At 40.3% G+C, this 20,625-nt stretch overlaps 1 protein-coding gene across 1 annotated transcript in view; it reads right to left on the bottom strand.

The window, feature by feature from the left end:
- ASXL3 (ASXL transcriptional regulator 3) overlaps positions 1-9,595 on the bottom strand; it is a 113,432-nt gene extending 103,837 nt beyond the window's left edge. Inside the window, exons 1-2 of the mRNA XM_054985878.1 lie at positions 9,545-9,595; positions 8,853-8,935 (exon numbers count right to left, since the gene is read on the bottom strand). Of these exons, the coding sequence (XP_054841853.1) occupies positions 8,853-8,935; positions 9,545-9,595 (134 nt within the window). The remainder of the gene's footprint in view (positions 1-8,852; positions 8,936-9,544) is intronic.
- Positions 9,596-20,625: the final 11,030 nt, after the last annotated feature.

The raw sequence follows: 20,625 nt of genomic DNA, 5'->3' as shown, positions 1-20,625 counted from the left end.
TTCCCCCCCCTCCCGCTAACTCCACAAAATGATTTCCCCCCCCACCTGTGGCTTCAAATGTTTCTAGCATTTTACATCTCTGGGGCAGCTCCCTTTTATTGGGAAAGCAGACGCACAGATGTTTGACCAACTGACCCTAGCATAAAATACAAGTATGTGTTCTGATTTTCATTGCTGCTGAGCTAGCATCTCTAATCTTGCTAGTAAAAAAAAATACTGTTGGGGGCTATAGGTCCTTCTCAACCTTGCCCTCTAAACCTGGTTGTAAGGGCCGTAGTAGAGGTGGCCTTTGCTGACAGGTTTCAACCCAGATCCAAGTTAATCTTACTGTTTTGCTGCCCTGCTCCTCCCTGGCCCAAACTGTTCTTTTTAAATTGCCAGTGTTTAATTTGATTGTAATCAATGTCTATTTACCTCCTTGCCCTAAAAGAAATGAGCTTGCAGCCCAATGGGATAGTCTACTCGTGTATGTAGAGGGTCTTGAGCGGGAATTTCCTCAGGCTAAAGTGCTGATTGTAGGCGATTTTAATGCTAGGATTGGGAAGGATAATTTTACTTTATGTAAAGCCTTGGGCCTGGATTTTAATGATTCTTGCTAGTATACACTGGTGGTGGTGGAAAATGCCTTCAAGTCATAGCTAACTTATGGCGACCCCTAGTGGGGTTTTCAAGGCAAAAGACTAACAGAGGTGGTTTGCCATTGCCTGCCTCTGCAACTCTGGTTTTCTTTGGAGGTCTCCCATCCAATTACTAATCAAACCAACTTTGCTTAGCTTCCAAGAACTGATGAGATTGGGCTTGCCTGGGAATACTCAAACACCTGCCCATACAGTTCCTTTTTTGGTTGTTGGCCATGAACAGGGCACCAACTTTTCATGAGGCTTTTTGGAACCGTTTGAATCTGTTCATCTAATTACTTTTTGATATTCAGATAATATAGTACAGATTAGTGCACATTCTCACACAGTTCAATGGGTCTCCTAGAGTCTCTCTACACTAAGGGGGATTCCGCATGATCAATTTTGATCGGACTTTCTGAGCAGTCATGCCGCGGTGGAGTCCTACGAATCCACTTCTCCCCGATTCCACATTAGGCTTTTGTTTCGCACATTTCATCGGCTCAAAGTCCATCATGCGGAATTTTTGACAGGATAAAAATCGATTCCTCATCGCTTTTTCCGGGGGAAGTGTCGAATGATGCACATCTTCATTTTTTAAATTATTTTTTCCCAAAAAAAAACGTTGCTACACATAAACGTTGCATCAAACCAACACATTAGAAAAAAAATTCTCACAAAAAAGGTTGCTACACATAAACGTTGCATCAAATAAACATATTGGATAGGCCAGAGCACTTCCCGCCGATATTGTGGAAGAGTATTGGCTATTGACATTTGGAGGGAAAATTGTTACCAATGACCCTGTGTCTATCTTTCCCGCTTTCTTCGTGAGCAGTGTGGTTTAGTGATAGGTGTTGTGTTGAGGATGGTCTCTTTCTCCCTCCATGAAATGCCTAGACCACTAGTTGAACGCTGAAGTCCCTCCATCACACTTTCACCCTACCTCAGAAGCTGTCAGCTGTCAGCGAGCAACAAGTAACAAATTTGGCGTGTTGTAAAATGGACCCGTTATTGGTCAGCTGTTGCCATGTGACACAGGATATGTTTCTGCATAGATTTGTAGAAACGTTGCAATGTTTTTTTACTTTTTTTTTTTTAAAGAGGGGAAGGGGAAGGGTAGTGGGTGTAGCTTAGAAAACATGATTGGCCAATCAAATTAAGTTGATTCGAAGGGCGAGAGAAAAGGGCAAGAGTGGGGAGAACATCGGATAAAGAATTCCGCATCATTAAAATCCCTAATCTGCTGCGCATGGACAAGTAAGTTGGGGGAAAGCAGGATGTTAAAAAAATGGACAAAACATGCAGTGACTTCGAATCTGCTGCTAGGATTGCCTTCCCACGTGTGGAAACAAGAAAAAATCGAGGTCATTTAGAAGCTGAAGCAGGGAAAACCATTCGTGCAGAATCACCCAAGACATCGTACATGGGGAGACTCAAGTGTACTCTGTCTCCCTAGCAATGCATGTGTATCCAAATGGGAGAGCACATACAAGATCTTTCACTTGATCTTATTTGTGTAAAATGTCTTGTTTAAAGAGACTCCTCACCACCTCCCTTCACAACTTGTCCTCACTGCTCATGGGGCAATAGCCAAACACACAAACGAGCAGTGATCAAATCAATCATTCAGCCAGTGATTATAAATACACTCAAGTTTTAAAAAAGTCTTACCATTTGGTGGTCACTTAAGTACATGTTATCCCCAAGATTATTTCATATATGCATTTTCACACAGGTATATGGGAGCTGTAGTACCCTTGTGTCACTGTGTTACTCAGCCCAACCATTCATGACCTTGGAAGAAAATCGAGTTCACTTCCTGCACTCATACAAAAGCAGCTTGCATGGCAGAAAGCAATGAAATTCAACCACCATAAAGCTGTTTTTCAGCTGTTCAAGACAGACAGTGGACACACAAACAGATTCAAGGCTTGGCTCACAGGCAATCACAGCTATCAAACATGGCATGTTTGATAGCTGTGATATCAAACATGAATAATCAAAGTGGAAACCCACAACTAAGGGATACAGTCAGTCAGGTTCTGAAATTCTAGTGTATTAAAGTGGCACAGTGCAATGAATAAATAACAAGAGCACGGGACTCTAATCTGGAGAGCCAGGTTTGATTCCCCACTCCTCCACGAAGCCAGCTGGGTGACCTTGGGCGAGTCACAGTTCTCTGGAGCTCTCTCAGTCCCACCCACCTCACAGGGTGATTGTTGTAGGGTAATAATAACATTTTGTAAACCGCTCTGAGTGGGCATTAAGCTGTCCTGAAGGGCGGTATATAAATTGAATGTTGTTGTTGTTGTTGTTGTTGTTGTTGTTATTATCTCTTAAATCTGTTCTCCATAAAATCTGCAGTACACCTAGCTTGGTTTCTTCACTCGGGTCAAGTGGAAGATACCATTGGGTCAATGGTAGAAGAAACCATTTTCCTGCCTGTTGATCCTATTATTTAAGAAGCATATTCATAGGCTCCAAAATGGCTAAATTTAGTTGTAAGTAGGTACCATTGAAAACAATGGTCCTTTTTCAACAAACTTAGTCTGACTGGGACTCTTATATTCTTTATACTAGGTAGATCATCCCAAATGGCATTGTGCCTAATCTATCATCTTTCTACATTCTAAACACATTTTTTTAAAGAACCATTTTAGGGGCCCAAAAACGTCTGCCTTAAAATCTTTTTTCACAGTACAGAAAAGTGAATTTCCCATATGATATTTTTACAACTGATAGCTACAACAGGAAAAAAACAGAATGTAGATCAAATAATATAGATCTATTTTCCAACCACGATTATGTTTACTTTATATATAGATTTTATTTCCAGGGAGTGCCTAGCCTTAGGGTCTTTTAAAAAAAAATTCTCCCTGCTGCACTTCATATTTGGGTTTGAGGGAAAGAATCAATCACCTGGGACAAAGCAGAAACAATTTGTGGACCATAAAATCTCTAGGTTCTTCCCACAATTTTCTTCTCAAATGCAACAATGTTACTTCTAACACCTAAGCCCAATTAAATCTGAATTGATAATACACTGAGGTGATCTTCTCTTTAAAATTATTATAGTGAATAATGTTCATCCCAGATAGGATAGTGCTAACTGGAAAGTTCTATGAAAGAGGATTTACTGACAGAACTGTGAGCATGCATGAAGGTAGAAGCGTGCATGTGCGCACATGCACTCTAAGATCGATCTCAAAAGATGAAGAAGGCCTTCAAACCCAGTGCAATATTTTCAATCTATGACCTTTTGAGGATTGCTTTTAGAATCATTTCAGCCAGTAACAAACTGCCAACATGTCAGTCAGGCATTTGGTTAAGACACTCTTTTCCTAATATAGAGCTTATAGAGAGAGTTGAGGATTCTCAGTATGTTGATAACATGCAATCCTGAAGCTCTGGATAATCTTACTAAAGGTCCACTATAAACAATATTGGAGACAGGAAACAGACATTAGGTAAACCACAAAATAAAGGCCAAGCAATTGATTTCACTCCTCTAACAGAGACTTCCTGGACCCAGTCCAATAAAAAAGAGAGGATCCAACAGAACGCCATACCCATCACCCCAGTATGATTCATAATATTTAAGGCTACAAAAAAATCCAGCATTATCAAAAGAGAAGATACACCTTCATCCATCTGAAATCAAAGATTATCTACCAAAGATTATCTACCAAAGTGATTAAAGACAATTCCATCTCAGGGCTGAAACCAGCCTAAAATGGGTCATGGGAAGAAGTTTTATTCAGGTATACCTGGAGATACTCTGCCATCTCTCAACAAAGCATTTTATCCACACACACAAAAATGGCAGATTTCACACTGATCTATAATTGGCTAGATTATCCCTATACAAGGAAGACTTTTCCTCCAAATAATGATCTCATTATTGCCTCCTTCAGAGGTTTAGGAAAGCATATGCTATCTACAAAAGATGGTATGCATAATCCTAGTGAGAGGTGCAAGATTTCAATAGCCAGGAAGACCAAGGGTCTATCCTGCAGGTAGTAACCTTCAGAGCTCCAAGAATCCTGTCTACTTCAGTCATGGAGGTCAATCTGAAAAAACTATCCATACACTATTGACTGTACTGATAGTATTTATTGATGCTGTACAGCATATTTATTCTATTTTCAATTATCTTAATTAGCTCCTGGACTGTTCTCCACTATTTTTCGTAAAATGTGGTTTGTATTATATGGGTTAACAGTGCCATCCTAAGCAACGTCATACCTTTCTATGACAACTTAAGTCAATGGCCTTAGAAGGGTGTAGCTGTACATAGGATTACATTGCAAATTTCCAAGGGACTAACTTGTGGATGTTCCTTCCTGATGGGAGGAGCTCAGACTTAATAACTGAGATCTTTTAAGTGGGTGGCCATGTTAGTGGCACCTTAGAGATTTACACGGGTTTCAAGGTCTACGCTTTTGAGTTAGAGCTCCCTTCTTCAGACAATCTTGCTGACTGAGACATCATTGTCTTTTTGACTGGATATGATTATGCATTGTATCTTATTTTATTGTTTCCCTTTTATATTGTTAATATAAATTAAAATAAAGTTTATTTTTAAAAGAGTCCTGATCCTCCATCAATTTCCAACAGAAATGACAGCTGCTTATAAACTAATTACCTGTGCCTTCTTAGGGAATTTGCCTCATCTTCTGAGTAGCACAGTTTTACGTTCATTTTCTCAGTGTCATACTGGATACCCTTATCTTCCTACTGTTCACTGTGAACCCGTTTAAGAGGATCTTGTCCACTAAATGTACTAATTTCAGCAGTCTTGTCTCTTATTAAAACATAAATCACTCTTCATTCTATCTTGCCTTCAGAATTGTATTGCAATACCATCTATTTCTGCCATTTGGTAGTAAAGTAGGTACTAAGCTTTACAAATACATTGGTATACAACAAATACCACACCATTATACAATTCAAACAGGATTAAACATTTTTTCCTTTCTAACATGTCACTGGAAGTTTATGCTTTTCCACCACATTGATTTTTATCTTTTATTTTTCACCATGCAGAATGGTTCATTTATGGTAGCTGCAGTGCTTTATCTTGTTTTTTTTAAACAATCAGTTAAAGAAGGTTTTTTTCCCCACCCACCCCCATTCCAGTTACTTTAGCTTGCCATTTCCCCCTCTAAACAGCCCTCTCTCCACAACATAATTCCAACAAGCCAGTCATCTGCAGAAACAATCATGGTAGCATGATCAAGAGAGACTATTTTTACAACATGAATAATCAGAATAATGATAAAGAAAGCCAGGAAGAAAAAAAGAAATAGCAACGTATTTCTTACTATGGAGAAGAGTTAGAAACAATTGAAATGATGCTGCATGACACCTCAATGTCTCAGGGTATTTATGCCACTCAGAATTTATTGTCACATTTATTTGCTCATTTTATTTGCTTTCCTTTCTCCAACTTGTTTGGTACTCACAACAAGGGTCTGTTAATAGTAACAGCATTTTTATGGCTTCAGGAGCAAAATTCAAATTTCCCTTTTACATAAAGTTTTCATAATTACTTGCATGCCCAGTTCCCCTTAGTCACTCACTTATTACAGCTTTATTACACACTCCTATCTAGTGTACAACTAAACAGCATAGCTATATACTGTGAATGACTCTACACTCTCGTCTTTCTTTCATAGAAAATGTTATTCTATGACAAGTAAATGCAATATGATTTCATTCCCTACCAGTTCTCTGGAATATGTATGTGTGGGGGGAGGTCTGTCCCTGAAGATTACTGACCAGGCAATTACTGTCCCTCTCTAACCTTCTTTTTACTTTTAGGTGGTCTTTGTAGATTCAAATAGCATGTTATCTGTTTTGTAATTCTCAAACAGAATCAATTAGGAGAAAGTGTCAAAAATACATATTTGCCCTTAGTTATTAGGACTGCATATACATAAACTAATTAATGTAAAGAAAACATGATTTAATAATTAACAGGAAGTATTTGCTGTCATCCACTGGATCCTCCAGAGTGGATGCAGTTTTTCCCAAGGCAATACAATGCCTATGGGTCTTTCAGAACTAACGCTGCTTCTGGAAATCCAGGTTCCATCAGATGGACAGGAGTGCTTCTACCAATATCATTTGATGGAAAGGTGTTGATCCTCTTCCAACTTGAACATGGCAACAATTATTTGTGTTGCCATAAAACTGTACTGTGGAAAGATATTCTGCATTAAGTTGGCTTTGAAGGCATTTCAGAATTTTCATTGTTGCCCAAGCACCTTTCTTTCAAATTGCAACAGCAGTTGCTATCAGAAACGTATTTCAGAAATTTATTGGGCTCCACTAATATGTAGGAACAAAGTAACTTTAGTATGATTATAGTTATTTATTATCCTTTTGAAAGTCACCTACCACCCACCAAATAAATTTCTGTCTACACAGTTGCTCTTTGCAGGGTTGTCAGTCACTCAGCAGCTGGCAACTGACTGGAGCCTGGGGAGGGCAGGCATATGAGGAAACACCACTGGTGCAACAGCATTACGTCAGTTTTGGGGAAAACCCAGAAGTGACAACACACTGCTCCAGGAATTAACAGAAACTCTATAGTAAAACCACAGCATTTTCAGTGATTCCTAAGAGTGACATCACTTCCAGGTTTCTCCCAGAAATGACACAACACCATTGCACCAATGGTGATTTTTGTAATTTATTTTTCTCCCACCAGCCAATGGAAAGGGAGCAGTCAGCGGGGTAATTTAGCTCTCTGTAATGTTAGACAGGTGGGATTACAGTAATATAAACCATGATCTCTAATATAGTAAGGTAAAGGTAGTCCCCTGAGCAAGCACTGATTACTGACCCATGAGGGGACGTCACATCACATTTTCTTGGCAGACTTTTTATGGGGTGGTTTGCTATTGCCTTCCCCAGTCATCTATAGAGGTCGGCATGAACAGGAAAAAAAACCCAAACACGATGTTTGTTGTTCACTGCTATCCACAAACAGGGAATCACGAACAACCATGAACATGACCCTGTTCACGAATATGTTTGTGGTTGGCTGTTCGTGGGAAGGAGGGGGAGACTTGGAAGGGAAGAAAGTACCTTGCACCTTCCCTTCCAAGTCTCTCTCCTTCCAGCTGGCTGGAGGGAGGGCAGACTCTGAAGGGAAGAAGGTTCCCCATGCCGTTTGCAAATGGCATGGGGAACCTCCTTCCCTTCAAAGTCTCCCTCCTTCCAGCCAGCTGGAGGAAGGGGGGGAGAGACTTGGAAGAAAAAAAGTTCCCTGCGCCATTTGCAAACGGCGTGGTGAAGCTCCTTCCCTTCAAAGTCTCCCTCCTTCCAGCCGGCTGGAGGGAGGAAGGGGAGACTCTGAAGGGAAGAAGGTTCCCCATGCCATTTGCAAACGGCGTGGGAAACCTTATTCCCTTCAAAGTCTCCCTCCTTCCAGCTGGCTGGAGGGAGGGAGGGACACTTTGTCAGGAAACCCCTGACAAGTGGCTGAGTCGAGGGTGAAGTGCCCCTCTCCCTGCTGCTCTGTCAGGGGTTTCCCTGACAAGCAGCTGAGTGGGGGATTTAAATGTCCCTCTTCCTGCGCTGCACAGCAGCAGGGAGAGGGGAATTTAAGCATGGGCAGGCTGCAATCAGCCCTTGTCAGGTTTTTTCCTGACAAGCAGCTGAGTTGGGGGTGAAGCGCCCCTGGGCTTAGATTGGGGCTTCCAGGGCAACAGGAGTTCAGACAGAGTTCAGAAAGTCGGTGCCTTCTGTTGCCAAGGGAATTGATTGAAAGGCGCCAGACTGTCTGGCTTGATGAATGGCTGATGAACACCATGAACAGGGCTTGGAATGAACACATGCTCGTAGGGAACAGGGCCTCATGAACAACTTGCTTGTAAACAGCTGATCGGGCTGTTTGTGGCTTTTTTTTTGTTCGTATTGCTGTTTGTGTCCACCTCTAGTCATCTACACTTTACCCCCAGGAAACTGGGTACTCATTTTACCGACCTCGGAACGATGGAAGGCTGAGTCAACCTTGAGCTGGCTATTTGAACTTGGCTTCCACCAGGATCAAACTCAGGTCATGAGCAGAGCCTGGACTGCAGTACTGCAGCTTACCACTCTGTGCCACGGGGCTCTTTATCTCTAATATAATATCCAGTGTAAATTATTGTAAATCAACCACAAATTATATTTTTCTCCAATATAATTTATTTTAAAGGTAAATATCATGCAAATACTGACCTTGTTTCTTTCAACCCTTCTTTCTGAATCACTTCCAATATTTGTTTTGCAGTCATTGGTGAGTTGGGGTGTTTTTCCAGTGCCTAAAAAGAAATATACATATAAGATGACAAAAAGAAATTATTTCATACTTTTATCTATTGTATTGCAAGTTTCACTATACTCTGTAAAAGATGGGAAGCTGTAGTGTCAAGGCTGGGGTCTTCTATCATCTACAAAACAAGCAACAACAGCTGATATCAGAGTTAAACTGAAAATCACGGGAATCAGCCTTCTGAAGTGCAAAGGAAGATTCTTATATGGCAGAGAACTATAAGTATGAAACCTATTAAGATTATCAAAACAAGAAGCCATTTATTTAGAGATGGGGGAAGATGATTTTGCAACCTATCTGAACATTTTTAAGGTCACTGATACTGCATCAGCAGGAAACTATTCCATTTGCAGCAGAGGGACTGCTCTCAGACATAATGTAAGTATCTTTAAAATTTGGAAACCTAATATGAAATATCAGCATCATAAAGGCATCATACTTCTGAAACATACTTTCCAGTTCAGCTCAGTTTTCTACTCCTTTGCCTTTCATGAAGTCAGAAAATTAATATTCCATAATTCAACTTAACTAATATGGAGGCTTCTGCTTGCTTTGTTTCCCTGCACAGTTAGCATCTCTTCCATCTTAAACACATTACCAGCTCTGGGAATTTAACCAACTGAACACAGGCAACAGTGGCAGTGTACATTGCGCCTCTAAACATATTATCAACTTGAGTGAGTAAACCTCAGCAAGCCCACTCAGAGTCCTACTCAAGTCTATTCAATGCAGCTTATTCCCAAGAAAGCATTCTTAGATTGCATTCAAACCCTAAAACATAACATGCACATCCATGCAGGAAATAGGAAATCATCTATATCCATACACAATCACTCTTAATCTGCTCTCCTAGTGCCTAGTATGAACATGAACAGGTTTCCATCAGGAACTAGAGATGCTGCACCAAAATTACCTAATGTAAGTAAATGAAGAAGAAAAGATATCTTTAATTATTTTGACTGTGGTTTTCTGTTCCAGTGGGCTCCTGAAATACTGCAGATTCACCTCCATTCTATTCCATATATTCTCTATGGCCCCCTAGTACAACAAATGCTACAAGGAAGCACAACTAACGTGTCCAGCTAAGCATATCTTGTTGCAATACATTGGCAAGGCTACAAATACAATTTCCTAGTAGTATCTGTGTTTGAACTCTGAAGATCAGGGTATATAAGAACTCCAGATACAAATCTTACTTCACTGAAGTCAGAGGTCTACAAAATGTAATTTCATATTGACTGTAGCAACATGCAAATTTGGCACAAACTATCCTCTCTCTCTGCTATTCAATTTAGCTATGCAAGGCTATTATTATTTATAGCTAAACTTCCCTTTCCAACTCCTAACATAACATACCAGTCCATGGCCCCGGATAGCACTCCATTACAGATCAGATCTTTATTCATTGTTAACTGAATGAGAAGGGAAAATCTACTTATTAAGGAGGAACATAAAGCTCTGGGACCCAAACGGAACTATGAAAGAAAATCTTCTTCAGATGATATTCAATTCATGAATGATTAGTTGCATGCATATGGAAAACAGGTTGGGACCCCAATAAAATGGTAGAGCTTTATCAAAATAGTAAGAGAAAGATGAAATGAACAATAAGGCAAGAAGGAAGAAACTCAGCTGAACTGGAAATATTCCAGAAGCTAAACTGAGTAAAAATGTAAAAAGGGCAGGAAAGGAAACTATACTGCACAAGACTATGAGGGATGTTGGGGACACTCGAAGGTGGGGTTACTCACTGCGGAGGACTCCCTGTTTCTCTTCCTGAGTACGGGCCCTCAGCACACCTGGGCAGCTCCTCCCTGAAATTGAGAGAATTTGGGTAGCCCTGTCCCCTTCTCTATGTCATCACAACCTATTCTATAGAGGAAGTGGTACTATCAAGGGTTACAGCACAAGCTGGATGGAAAAAGAGAAACAATTCACATCATTCTTTACCTTGGAAAAGAGAAGAGGATAGAAGCTGAGCTGAACTCGTGGGTAAGACAAGGGGCAGATGTAGGGATGGGCATGGAAGTTCATCATTATGAGGACTCAGTACAGACAAAATGAAGCTGACAAAGCAATGTGCAGAACACAGTGATTTTAAATCAAGCCCACAAGGCAACAGTGCAACCATGAGACTAGGAAACAGACAAAGCAGAACGCAATGGTATGTGAGGAAAGTTGAAAATGAAGATGCAAAAATTAGCCCACTGTGTTAATGGGTTTGGTTGATGCATATACTAGTAAGGACTAGAGTTTCAAATACCTTGCAGAATTCAAAATTTTATTCCTCAGCTCTCCAGAATAATTTACCACCAAAACAAAATTGCTTTCCTATAACAAGAAGCAAATATTTCTTCATTCTGAACACTTTTAATAGGAGCCCAGCATTCTTTGGAAAAAAACAACAAAGGCTTATTTTGATAAAGTACATTAAATGAGGGAAATTTTTTTCACAAGCAAGGAAGTCTCTGTAGCTTAATGTGTTGCTTACAAGAGAGAAGTAAAACACAAGATAAATGCTTCAGTAAAATTTAAAAGGGGGCTAAAGCAATCAGCACAACACAGCACAGTCTTGGCAGGGGCTTGGCAAATGACCTACTAAAAGGCAAAAATATTCCATCTTCCTATTTCCCATCCTCCTCCCTTAATGTTCCTAAGAATGGTGGATAAGCTAACACATGGCCCATTAACATAGGAAAAACCAGTGAAATAATAAAGCAAATATTGAATTAGTAAAACCAATGGTGGGGGAGCTTGAATCAACAGCACTATATTCTCTGGAGGCATCACATCCAGACTGGAGATGCAAATGAAATTATTGCAACAGTTATAAACGAGTCATATATGTATCATAGCAAATATAGATTTTGTCTTCTTTAACAGGCAAAGAGGAAACAAAGATATAGATTTTCCTTAAGGGAATGGAAATGAATGAGTGAATTCACGATTGTGCCCTATGGATTCCATGGAACAAAATTATATTAATAAGAGGCCCTGAAACAGCAGGCTTTACTCTGTTGAAAGACCAATTCGGCTTCAGAACTTTCATGAAGCTGCTTAACAGGAAAAGGGGACAGTGATGACACAGGATTTTATGTTTATATTTCAGCCACATACAAGTATGGAATCGATGTTAAGTATTAAGACCTTGAACTAAAACTCTTACATTCATATTGACACTTTCAAGGGCCAGTCAACAGAACAAATCGTGAAAGCCGTGCAGCTCAACAAAGTGTTCGTTTGAACTTTGTTTTGTCCTCTTCCTCAAGAGATGCAGTCAGCTTCACTCATTCCATAAAGTTTGTTCATTCTTTCAGTCTCATCCAGGAAGCATTAGTATACTGTGAATTTTGCACCTAGCACTTTCAGTAAGCACTTATAAAGTACGTTACGTTGTTATCTGACGCCCGTCTTACTGCAGTGGGCTCATCAAATCATGAGGCATCAAATGGGTGCTGAGTGCCCAGCTGAAAAAATCACTCTTACTCATCAAATGGTACCTATGAAAATTATATCCAGATGCTACCATTGCATGGAGATTTGGTTGCATCAATGGGTCCAGGAAGACTCTGATGCTAACCTAAGTAACCAAGGGAGAATGAGGCCGGTCACTAACTCATGAACATGTTATATGCAGCTTCCAGAATATATAAACCATTATCTCAGAACTGCTTAATAAAAGGCAAGTTTGTATCAAGAACAGATTTCTTGCAAGTTATTAATGATTTTAAGCAACCATTAATGGTTTTCTTGCAAGCTATTAATGGTTTTTAAACTGAGTTTTATACCTGTACTTATACTGTATTTATTGTTGTTATTTAAAAATGTTATTATCCGTCCTGAGCCTGTTCACAGGGAGGGCGGATTAGAAATTAATAAATTTAATTTAATTAATTACATTTCCAGTGTCAGTATATATGCCTCATGATCAACAATTCCTCCCCAATATTCTGTAATATCTAAATTCTTAATGAAGTATCTACCTTCACATCAGACGGTCAAGGCACTATGTAATGCAAACATCACAAACCCATCTGTGTTACACTGATAAGAGTGATATAACTGTAAATTCTCATACCATAAGAACCAAGCTCCAGTGCAATTTATAAATTCTAACTACTACAAGTAAAATTAGGGACTATAGTCCACACTCTAGGCTTCATGATGATATAGGTATGCATGTAAAAGTACATAAATAACTGTGCAATTCAAAGCAGAGCTGCACCCTTTTTAAGTCTATTGTCTGGATTTAGAAGGGTGTAAATTCTGTTTAGGATTGCACTGTTAATCACAGCCTTCACAATCCCATTCTAAATTCTGTTCCTACTGTACTAAATTAGCATGCATTGCGATATTGCCATTTGTGCACAATAATTACCTATAAGTACTCAGCATTTCAAGCTTAAAACATTACTTTAAACAATGCTAACATTACTTTAGCTCTTTATAACACTAACTGCTTCTGTACAAGGAACTTCTGCACTGAAAAGCAATGCCTCTGCAAGCAATGGCTGAAAAATAGTTCCAAATTTAGGATTTTTGCACTTGGAAATGCTTCTCAGCCACTTTCAGCTTTTATTTAAAAAGTGCCTCCAACTAAAAAAATCTTCTCTTTAAAAACAAACTATTATTAGAAAGTAAGATTTGTGCCTGTGTGATTGTGTGTGAGTATGAAACACACAGACAGAAACAGTAAGATTTGGGTCCAGTAGCACCTTAAAAACCAACTAGATTTTCAGGGTAAGCCGGTTAGTCTTGAAGGTGTTACTGGACCTTAATTTTGTTCTTCTACTGTAGACCAACATGGACACCCACCTGAAACAGAGAAAGGGGCCGTCGTCACACAGCCATAAATTTAGCACCAAACTAGCGCCATCTTCCGCTGAATTCTCACCATATTCCGGCTCTCTTGCGATTTCGCCATTCTCCCCAATTCACGCTTTGTGACTCTTTATGTCGTCTTTATCCACTTCCATGTGAATGCCCTGGATCGACTATGAACGCTTTGCAACACCAAAACGCTCACTCTCCCTGATCATCTGTCTCACCTAACACTGATTTTCCTGCCCTACACTCCCACAAGCCCCAGTGCGACCCACAATTAAGCCTCAAAGTAAATTTTTTTTAAAAAAAAATCAGCCTTATAGCACTATAACACTATAGCGCTATTCTGCCATGGGTGGGAAACCTCTGCTACCTGTCACAGTTGGCTTTTGGGTTGGCCCAGCACAACATTATAATAGAAGAGTGATATAACGCAAATATGCGGAAAAAATTTTTTTTTTAAAAGGAGGTGGGATTTTTAGGGCCCTGTTTCCAGAGGCACTTTGACTGACCGTCGAATTGAGCTTTTCCCTTTTAATGTGACTGACTGGAAGTGCAAGCAGTCGTCAAAAGATGGGAGAATCCATTCTAATAACGATAACAGAAGAAACTATTTCTAGTGCAAAACTGACGAAATAAGGGCCCGTGTGACGACAGCCAGGGTGTCTTACTTATAAGAAACAACCCTATTTTCCAATAATAGTGAGGGTAAGAGAGAGACAAAAAGTCAATGAAGAGGAACAATCAACATACACTTTTTTGCCAAAATGAATTGCTATTTCCATTTAAATTAATGGGAGACCTCATCACAACATGCTTGTGTTTATATTTAAGCATACAAAAGATCTTTGAGACCTGTTGCTTTTTGGCCCTAATTAATTCATATCTCACAAAAGGGGTTTCCATTATCTTGGAGAAGGGACTCCCAAACTCATACTGTACTTAACAGAGTTGCCATTCAAGCAGAGTGGACATGTGGAGGTGATGGTGGTTGCCAAATTAGTTAACAATAATACAGCCAGGAGAACAGCTGCCCTTATGATGCCCCCTCCCAATTCTGAAGGAATTTCTAATACAGCCAGTCCCCCATCCCCATCTCCCAGCGAATTCATGCTCATTTCCCTACATTTCCTATACAAAGGGCTCATTAATGAATGATCAATTCAACCACATCTGCCTAGCCCAATACACATCATTTGACTAAGCAGTACATCTCACACAAGCTTGTGAAAAAGGGGGTCTCAAGGCTTACCTACTTCTCATACACCTCCTCAGATTTCATATTGGTTTTTAAATTTCAAGATCAATGGTTCTTAGCAAAAGCCATGCCAATGAGGTACTCAGTCTTGCCTACAGCCTCTGAGACATTAAGCTCACTTCTGGAGTGGCCAATTAAGAGTGGTGTCAGTCAGTGCCATGTCACACGATTTAGATGATTTCTTTTTTGCCGGCTATAGAGAAACCAAAAGATGCCTAGAACCTTTGAATCACTGGCAAAGGAAACAGAGATCTCTGTAGATCAGGAGAAAACAAACTGCCCCACTTTCAGCTTACTTTACTTCAAGACAGAACAAGGTTAAAAGGAGGGCACTTCTCGCCTCCCCAAGGCAAAAATCACTGTTGCTGGAGATCTCCTTTCATAAGCCCTCTCTTGAAATAGTTTATCTTGTGCAACACACAAACACTACAGCGGCACCTTAACTTTGCACGCAGGATAGTTTCTCCTGACAGGATGAGCTGACTTTGGACAATGAAGGTATCCTCTCACCCGCTCAGAATCACTAATGGGATGAAGAAGGACATGTAAATCTGGTTCTCCTTCCTTTCTGATTTCAATGGAGTCTCCAGCTGGCAGGCATTATAGATCTAACCTGACTCTCTGAGTAACATGGTCTTTGGATTCTTTTTTAGGCAGTGCAGGTGCTCCAAGCAAGAGGCCACTCCTAAGGAAAGAACAGAGGAAATCACAAGGGCTTTACTTTCTTGAACTCTTGCAACTTAGTCATAGGGTAAGATCCAAACTAAATTTTCCAGAATGGAACTTTCTTGCCTCCTTCCTTCCACCACCAAAGCCCACTAATCTCCCAAAAATGTTGTTCCCAGGAAAGGTGACTATGAGGAATTACATGACAGTCTGCAGCAGGATGAGGGAATAGCAGAAATTGTCAATATAGTCTAGATCCACAGTCTGCATATCATGGCGTAAGTTCCAGATTAAAATGGCCCATTTCCAATGTGACAATCAGGAGTGAGAATCACCATTACCCTTCCAAGTCTGAACATGTGATATAGCTAATACAGTATTGTGTACTTGTTATAGGCTTTTACTCTGTCTCTTTTACAGCAGGTTGGATAACAGTACACTGGATGCTTTGTCTCAATTTCAACTCTTCATGTATATAGCACTCACCAGGCCTAATCAAAAAGGAGTCCTGGGCCCATGGGAACAATCTTCAAACCAGGGAGTAATAAACTCTGTTTCTTGCTCCATCCAACAATCACTGACACCTGTTTTTCAGTCATTTCAGCATTGACTTTTGACACAGGCAACCACTGGATGACAACTAGATTATGAAAAATTGGTATTCTGTTACAGAGTTTCATTAAAGTCTTGCATATAAGATTATGGCCACCCATCTGGCAGAGCAAATAGGTTCACGAATCCACGTACTGGGCTGGTAGAGGATTGATGTTGAGTAGCTCCTAGCAGGAGAGATGGCAAATTGCTACACAGGTTAGGGCATACTATTGGGTTGTCATTCCAGCTGCAAGCTGGCTGCAGACAGGGGCACATTTCTGCTAACAGTTTTTTTGTCTGTAGGCAGGTAAGCTAGCTGCTGCTTCACACAGTGACTTATCAGAGAAGGTCTTGTTAACGGACAATGGGGAATATGCTTGCCTTACAAATCAGAAAGTCCAAAACAGACCAGCAAACCATGAGGGCCACAGAGCATTTACAGGCTTCCTTATGACTGGCCCTGGAACTTCTCTAGGACACCTAGGGTTTTATCACTCTCTTCCCTTGAAGAAAGACTACAGGAGGCATCCCATCAATGCTGAAGAATCATATGAAGGAGAACATGCAATCAGATGTATCCTTCCCTTCTAACCTTATCACCAGATTTCAGTTTATAACTGTGATAGAGACTGGACTGGCTTAGTATCAGGTTGCAAGTACTCATTCAGGACCAGGGGGCCAATTCATCGGTCAGCTGGAGGTCCTTCAGGAAGAAGCATTCATTTGTTTACAAGGCTTACATCCATCCGAAGAGGTCAACAGACTCTAAGTTGCTTTCTTTCCATGTAGGGAGGAGACATGGCTCAATGGTAGAGTATCTGCTTTGTATATAGAAGGTCCCAGGTTTGATTCTCAGCATCTTCATTTTTAATGTGAAAGTCCTCTACTTCTGTGTAAGACCTTGCAAAGCCATTGCCAGTCAGAATAGACAATACTGACCTTGATATATCAGTGATCTGATTCAGTATTGATTCCATATAAGGCAGCTTCATGTGTGAAGCCAGTATCATTGCCCATTGTAGATCAGCCTCCCTTGCCTTCCCTCCACTGCTCTTCCCATTGTGGGTGCCAAAGTAAAACAATATTTAAATAACAACCATCAAAATATTACATTGTTATTCCACACGTTTACCCTAAATGTTGACTCCACATGTTTTTTCCATAATAATTTCCACCAAATTTTATTTGGATTACTTCCATAAAAGCATGTGAAATATTGCAGCCTAAATTACTTGGCACATGGAAAGGCTTGGGCATACCTAAAGTAGGTGTTTGGATTCCAGATATTTATTTGAAGCTGTCACAGTTTCAGTGCAACTTGCTCACAAACAGGTATGCTTAATCACAACTTTACTATTTCAAACAAGGAAATCAACAGATGCAAGATTTTGAAATGTTCTCCTATAAAATGGTATCAAATTAAGTCTCATTGCAAGTTCTCCTCTTGAAATCTATTTTCTGGAATACTCATTTTATTTCACAGCATGTTCCATGCGATGATCAATGCTGCTAGATACTGATAGCAGACTGTGAAGGAAAAATGTAATTTGAACACCTCAAAAGACATTCATATCGAAGTCACTGTTTGCTATACAAAAGTATAATTTACATTAGAAAAGAGTGAAGAAAAACTAAACCACAGAGAAGGATTTTAACTTCTTTCTTTCCATTATCAATCCAAAAAATGTTTCATTTTTCATTCCCATCTGTGTTAGTATATTTGGGGGCCATGATCATCTACTTGTAATCAAGAGGATCTACTTTTGAAGAAATTAAATACCTGCCTGTAGTTTTACAGATGCTGCTCTATTTTGTAATGCTAATTTCCTAAAGTATTCTAGGACTTCAGATTTTTCTCTTAAGAATCTATTGTAATTCTTAAGCAGTTGTAGAAATATCCCTAATGTAAGTCTGATGCTGCAAAGTCTCTGGGCTCTAGGGTTGCCAGGTCCCTCAACCCTCTTGGTGGGAGATCTGGAGCCTAGCTCCCACCTTGAGCCTTTCCTTTTTGCGCATGTGCAGAGCACGTTCATGCTCCCAATTTGCACGGTCATGTCACTTCCGAGAAGTGATGTCACTGCACTCCCACGCTACGCAGCAGCCCAATTCGGGCCTGAATTGGCCCGGATTGGGCTGCTGTGGAGCGTGGAAGTGCTCCTGCGCTATGCAGCAGCCTGATTCAGCCCAAATCTAGCCTGAATCCAGCCACTTTGGCACACAAGAGCGTGACGCAACCCCTGTGGGCACACCCCGCCACACAGGGGCGCGCACCGGAAGGTGTGCGCTCTACCCACTGGCCAGATAAGTGAGGTGGGGGGTGGAAGGTGGAAGCAGGGGAACCACCGCCCCAGTGGGGGACTGGAATCCCTACTGGGCTCTCAGGTCACATGATATCTCTGTCTAGGGCAGCAATGTTCTGTATTCTTGGTGTTTGGGGGGGGGCAATCAGTGGGAGGGCTTCTAGTGTCCCTTCCCTACTGGCAGACCTCCTGATGACACCTGGTTTTTCGGCCACCGTGTGACACAGAGTGTTAGACTGGATGGGCCATTGGCCTGATCCAACATGGCTTCTCTTATGTTCTCTTATGTTCTTAATCCCTTTCCCTCTTCTTCCTTTTTGCTCTTTCAGGCATTCCCTCCATATCCAAAACTAGACAGTGAATGGTTTCTACCTTGATCAGCCCCCACCATTACTTCCTCTATCTTCTACCAGCTTCCCAAATAAATAAACCCTTCTGAGTATACATGAGGAGTTGAGCAAATTGAGTTACAAAGGTACAGTCCTGATTGTGTTGCCATATAAGACATGTGGGTTTTGTCTCCAACCACTTGCACTCATCATGGAGACCTTGCCCTCTGAAGTCTCAGCACTGAAGACCCACTGTTTTCTCCACACACTTACCTATAGGCTCTCACTGGATCCCTTGACCTCAAGGCACAACAAGGTTGAGCTGTTGATCATTAAGTAACAGAACTGTGACATTATACCATCATGCAATTATTTTTGTTTGCTGACGCAGACCAAATCTATTACTTAAAATGCTCAGAAACTAAATATGACAGGTTAGGATTTTGAGTTAGAGGCATGAACTGCAAGAATGCTCCACATACATGGATGGTTTTGCAAACTGTCAGTGGTATTTTGCTACGTTTGTTAAATGTGTAATGGTTAGTGTCATAACAAAGATCAGCCATCATGTTATGACATTTATCTTTATAAATGAGGAGAGGGAGGGCATCTGCAAGTTATTCCATTGCTTGCTATAAGATGATTAATGTCACAGGAGATAAATCAGTATCTACCGTACATGAAATAAGATACAGTGTCTAAAAGCAGGGACACTGTATTTAAATGGCATATGTTACAGCCAGTGTAATAATCAATGTGTAGCGGTGAGCTACTCATAAAATTTCTCAAGCAGGAATAAAAATATTACAAAAATGATTTTGTATCATTGGTGCAATTCAGCTTTCTCTGCCTATACATTTCTCCTAACCTTTTTAAGACAGCTAAGTGAAGATCATAAGAATACATCATCATGATCATGAAACTTGCACAGTGATCTGTAATACTATCTCCTCTGGTAAGTTCTTTCTGCCAGGACAAGCTCCTAGTGTGGCACATAAAGCATGGGCGAAGACCATTGGGGAAGACCCACATGGCCCTATCCCAGCACATGCTATGGGTGAAAACAACTGCTTAAGAAGACAACAATTAGTCTATGTGCAAGGCAACCTCACCACTGAGTATTATTCCAGGGCTGCAAGCAAATGTGTGTGCCTTGAGTGTTTCTGATAAGCAAAAAGACAGAATATAAACTTTTTTTTTTAAACTCAGAAGAGTATGAAGGAAATGCAACTCTTTCATCTGGCTGAAGATCTGTATGGAAGCATTCCCTACTCATTACAGGCAGCAGGTAAACATTCCTTAATTTTACACTATGATCTTTAAAGCCTTTGACACGATATAGTCATTCTTCTCATAGATGGATGGAGATGTGATATATTCCTTTTTCTCTTGTAGCAGGAAACCCTGTCTGATTGAGAAGGGGAGGGTGTTCAAACACAGCCTTTCCTCATGATATTGTTATATTAAATGGACTACTTGGATACCTACTGAAAAACACTTTTGCAGTGAGTACATTATTGTTCTTTCACTTTCAAAAACTTTTGTTTATGAAGGCATCCCTTGATAATATTAGGATATACCTAGACCATCAGATTATTCACACACTCCGATACTGCCAAGTGCACAAAAGAGTAAGCACGTCCCATAACTACTATTTTGTTCTACATATCCAAATATTTCTATGTAGCAAGTTGTACCTCATTAATAA

Source organism: Eublepharis macularius, chromosome 7 (assembly GCF_028583425.1).
Source record: "Eublepharis macularius isolate TG4126 chromosome 7, MPM_Emac_v1.0, whole genome shotgun sequence".
In the NCBI taxonomy this organism is placed as follows: domain Eukaryota; kingdom Metazoa; phylum Chordata; class Lepidosauria; order Squamata; family Eublepharidae; genus Eublepharis; species Eublepharis macularius.
Note: the sequence above shows the minus strand (reverse complement) of the source record. Positions and strands in the feature narration are given on the sequence as shown.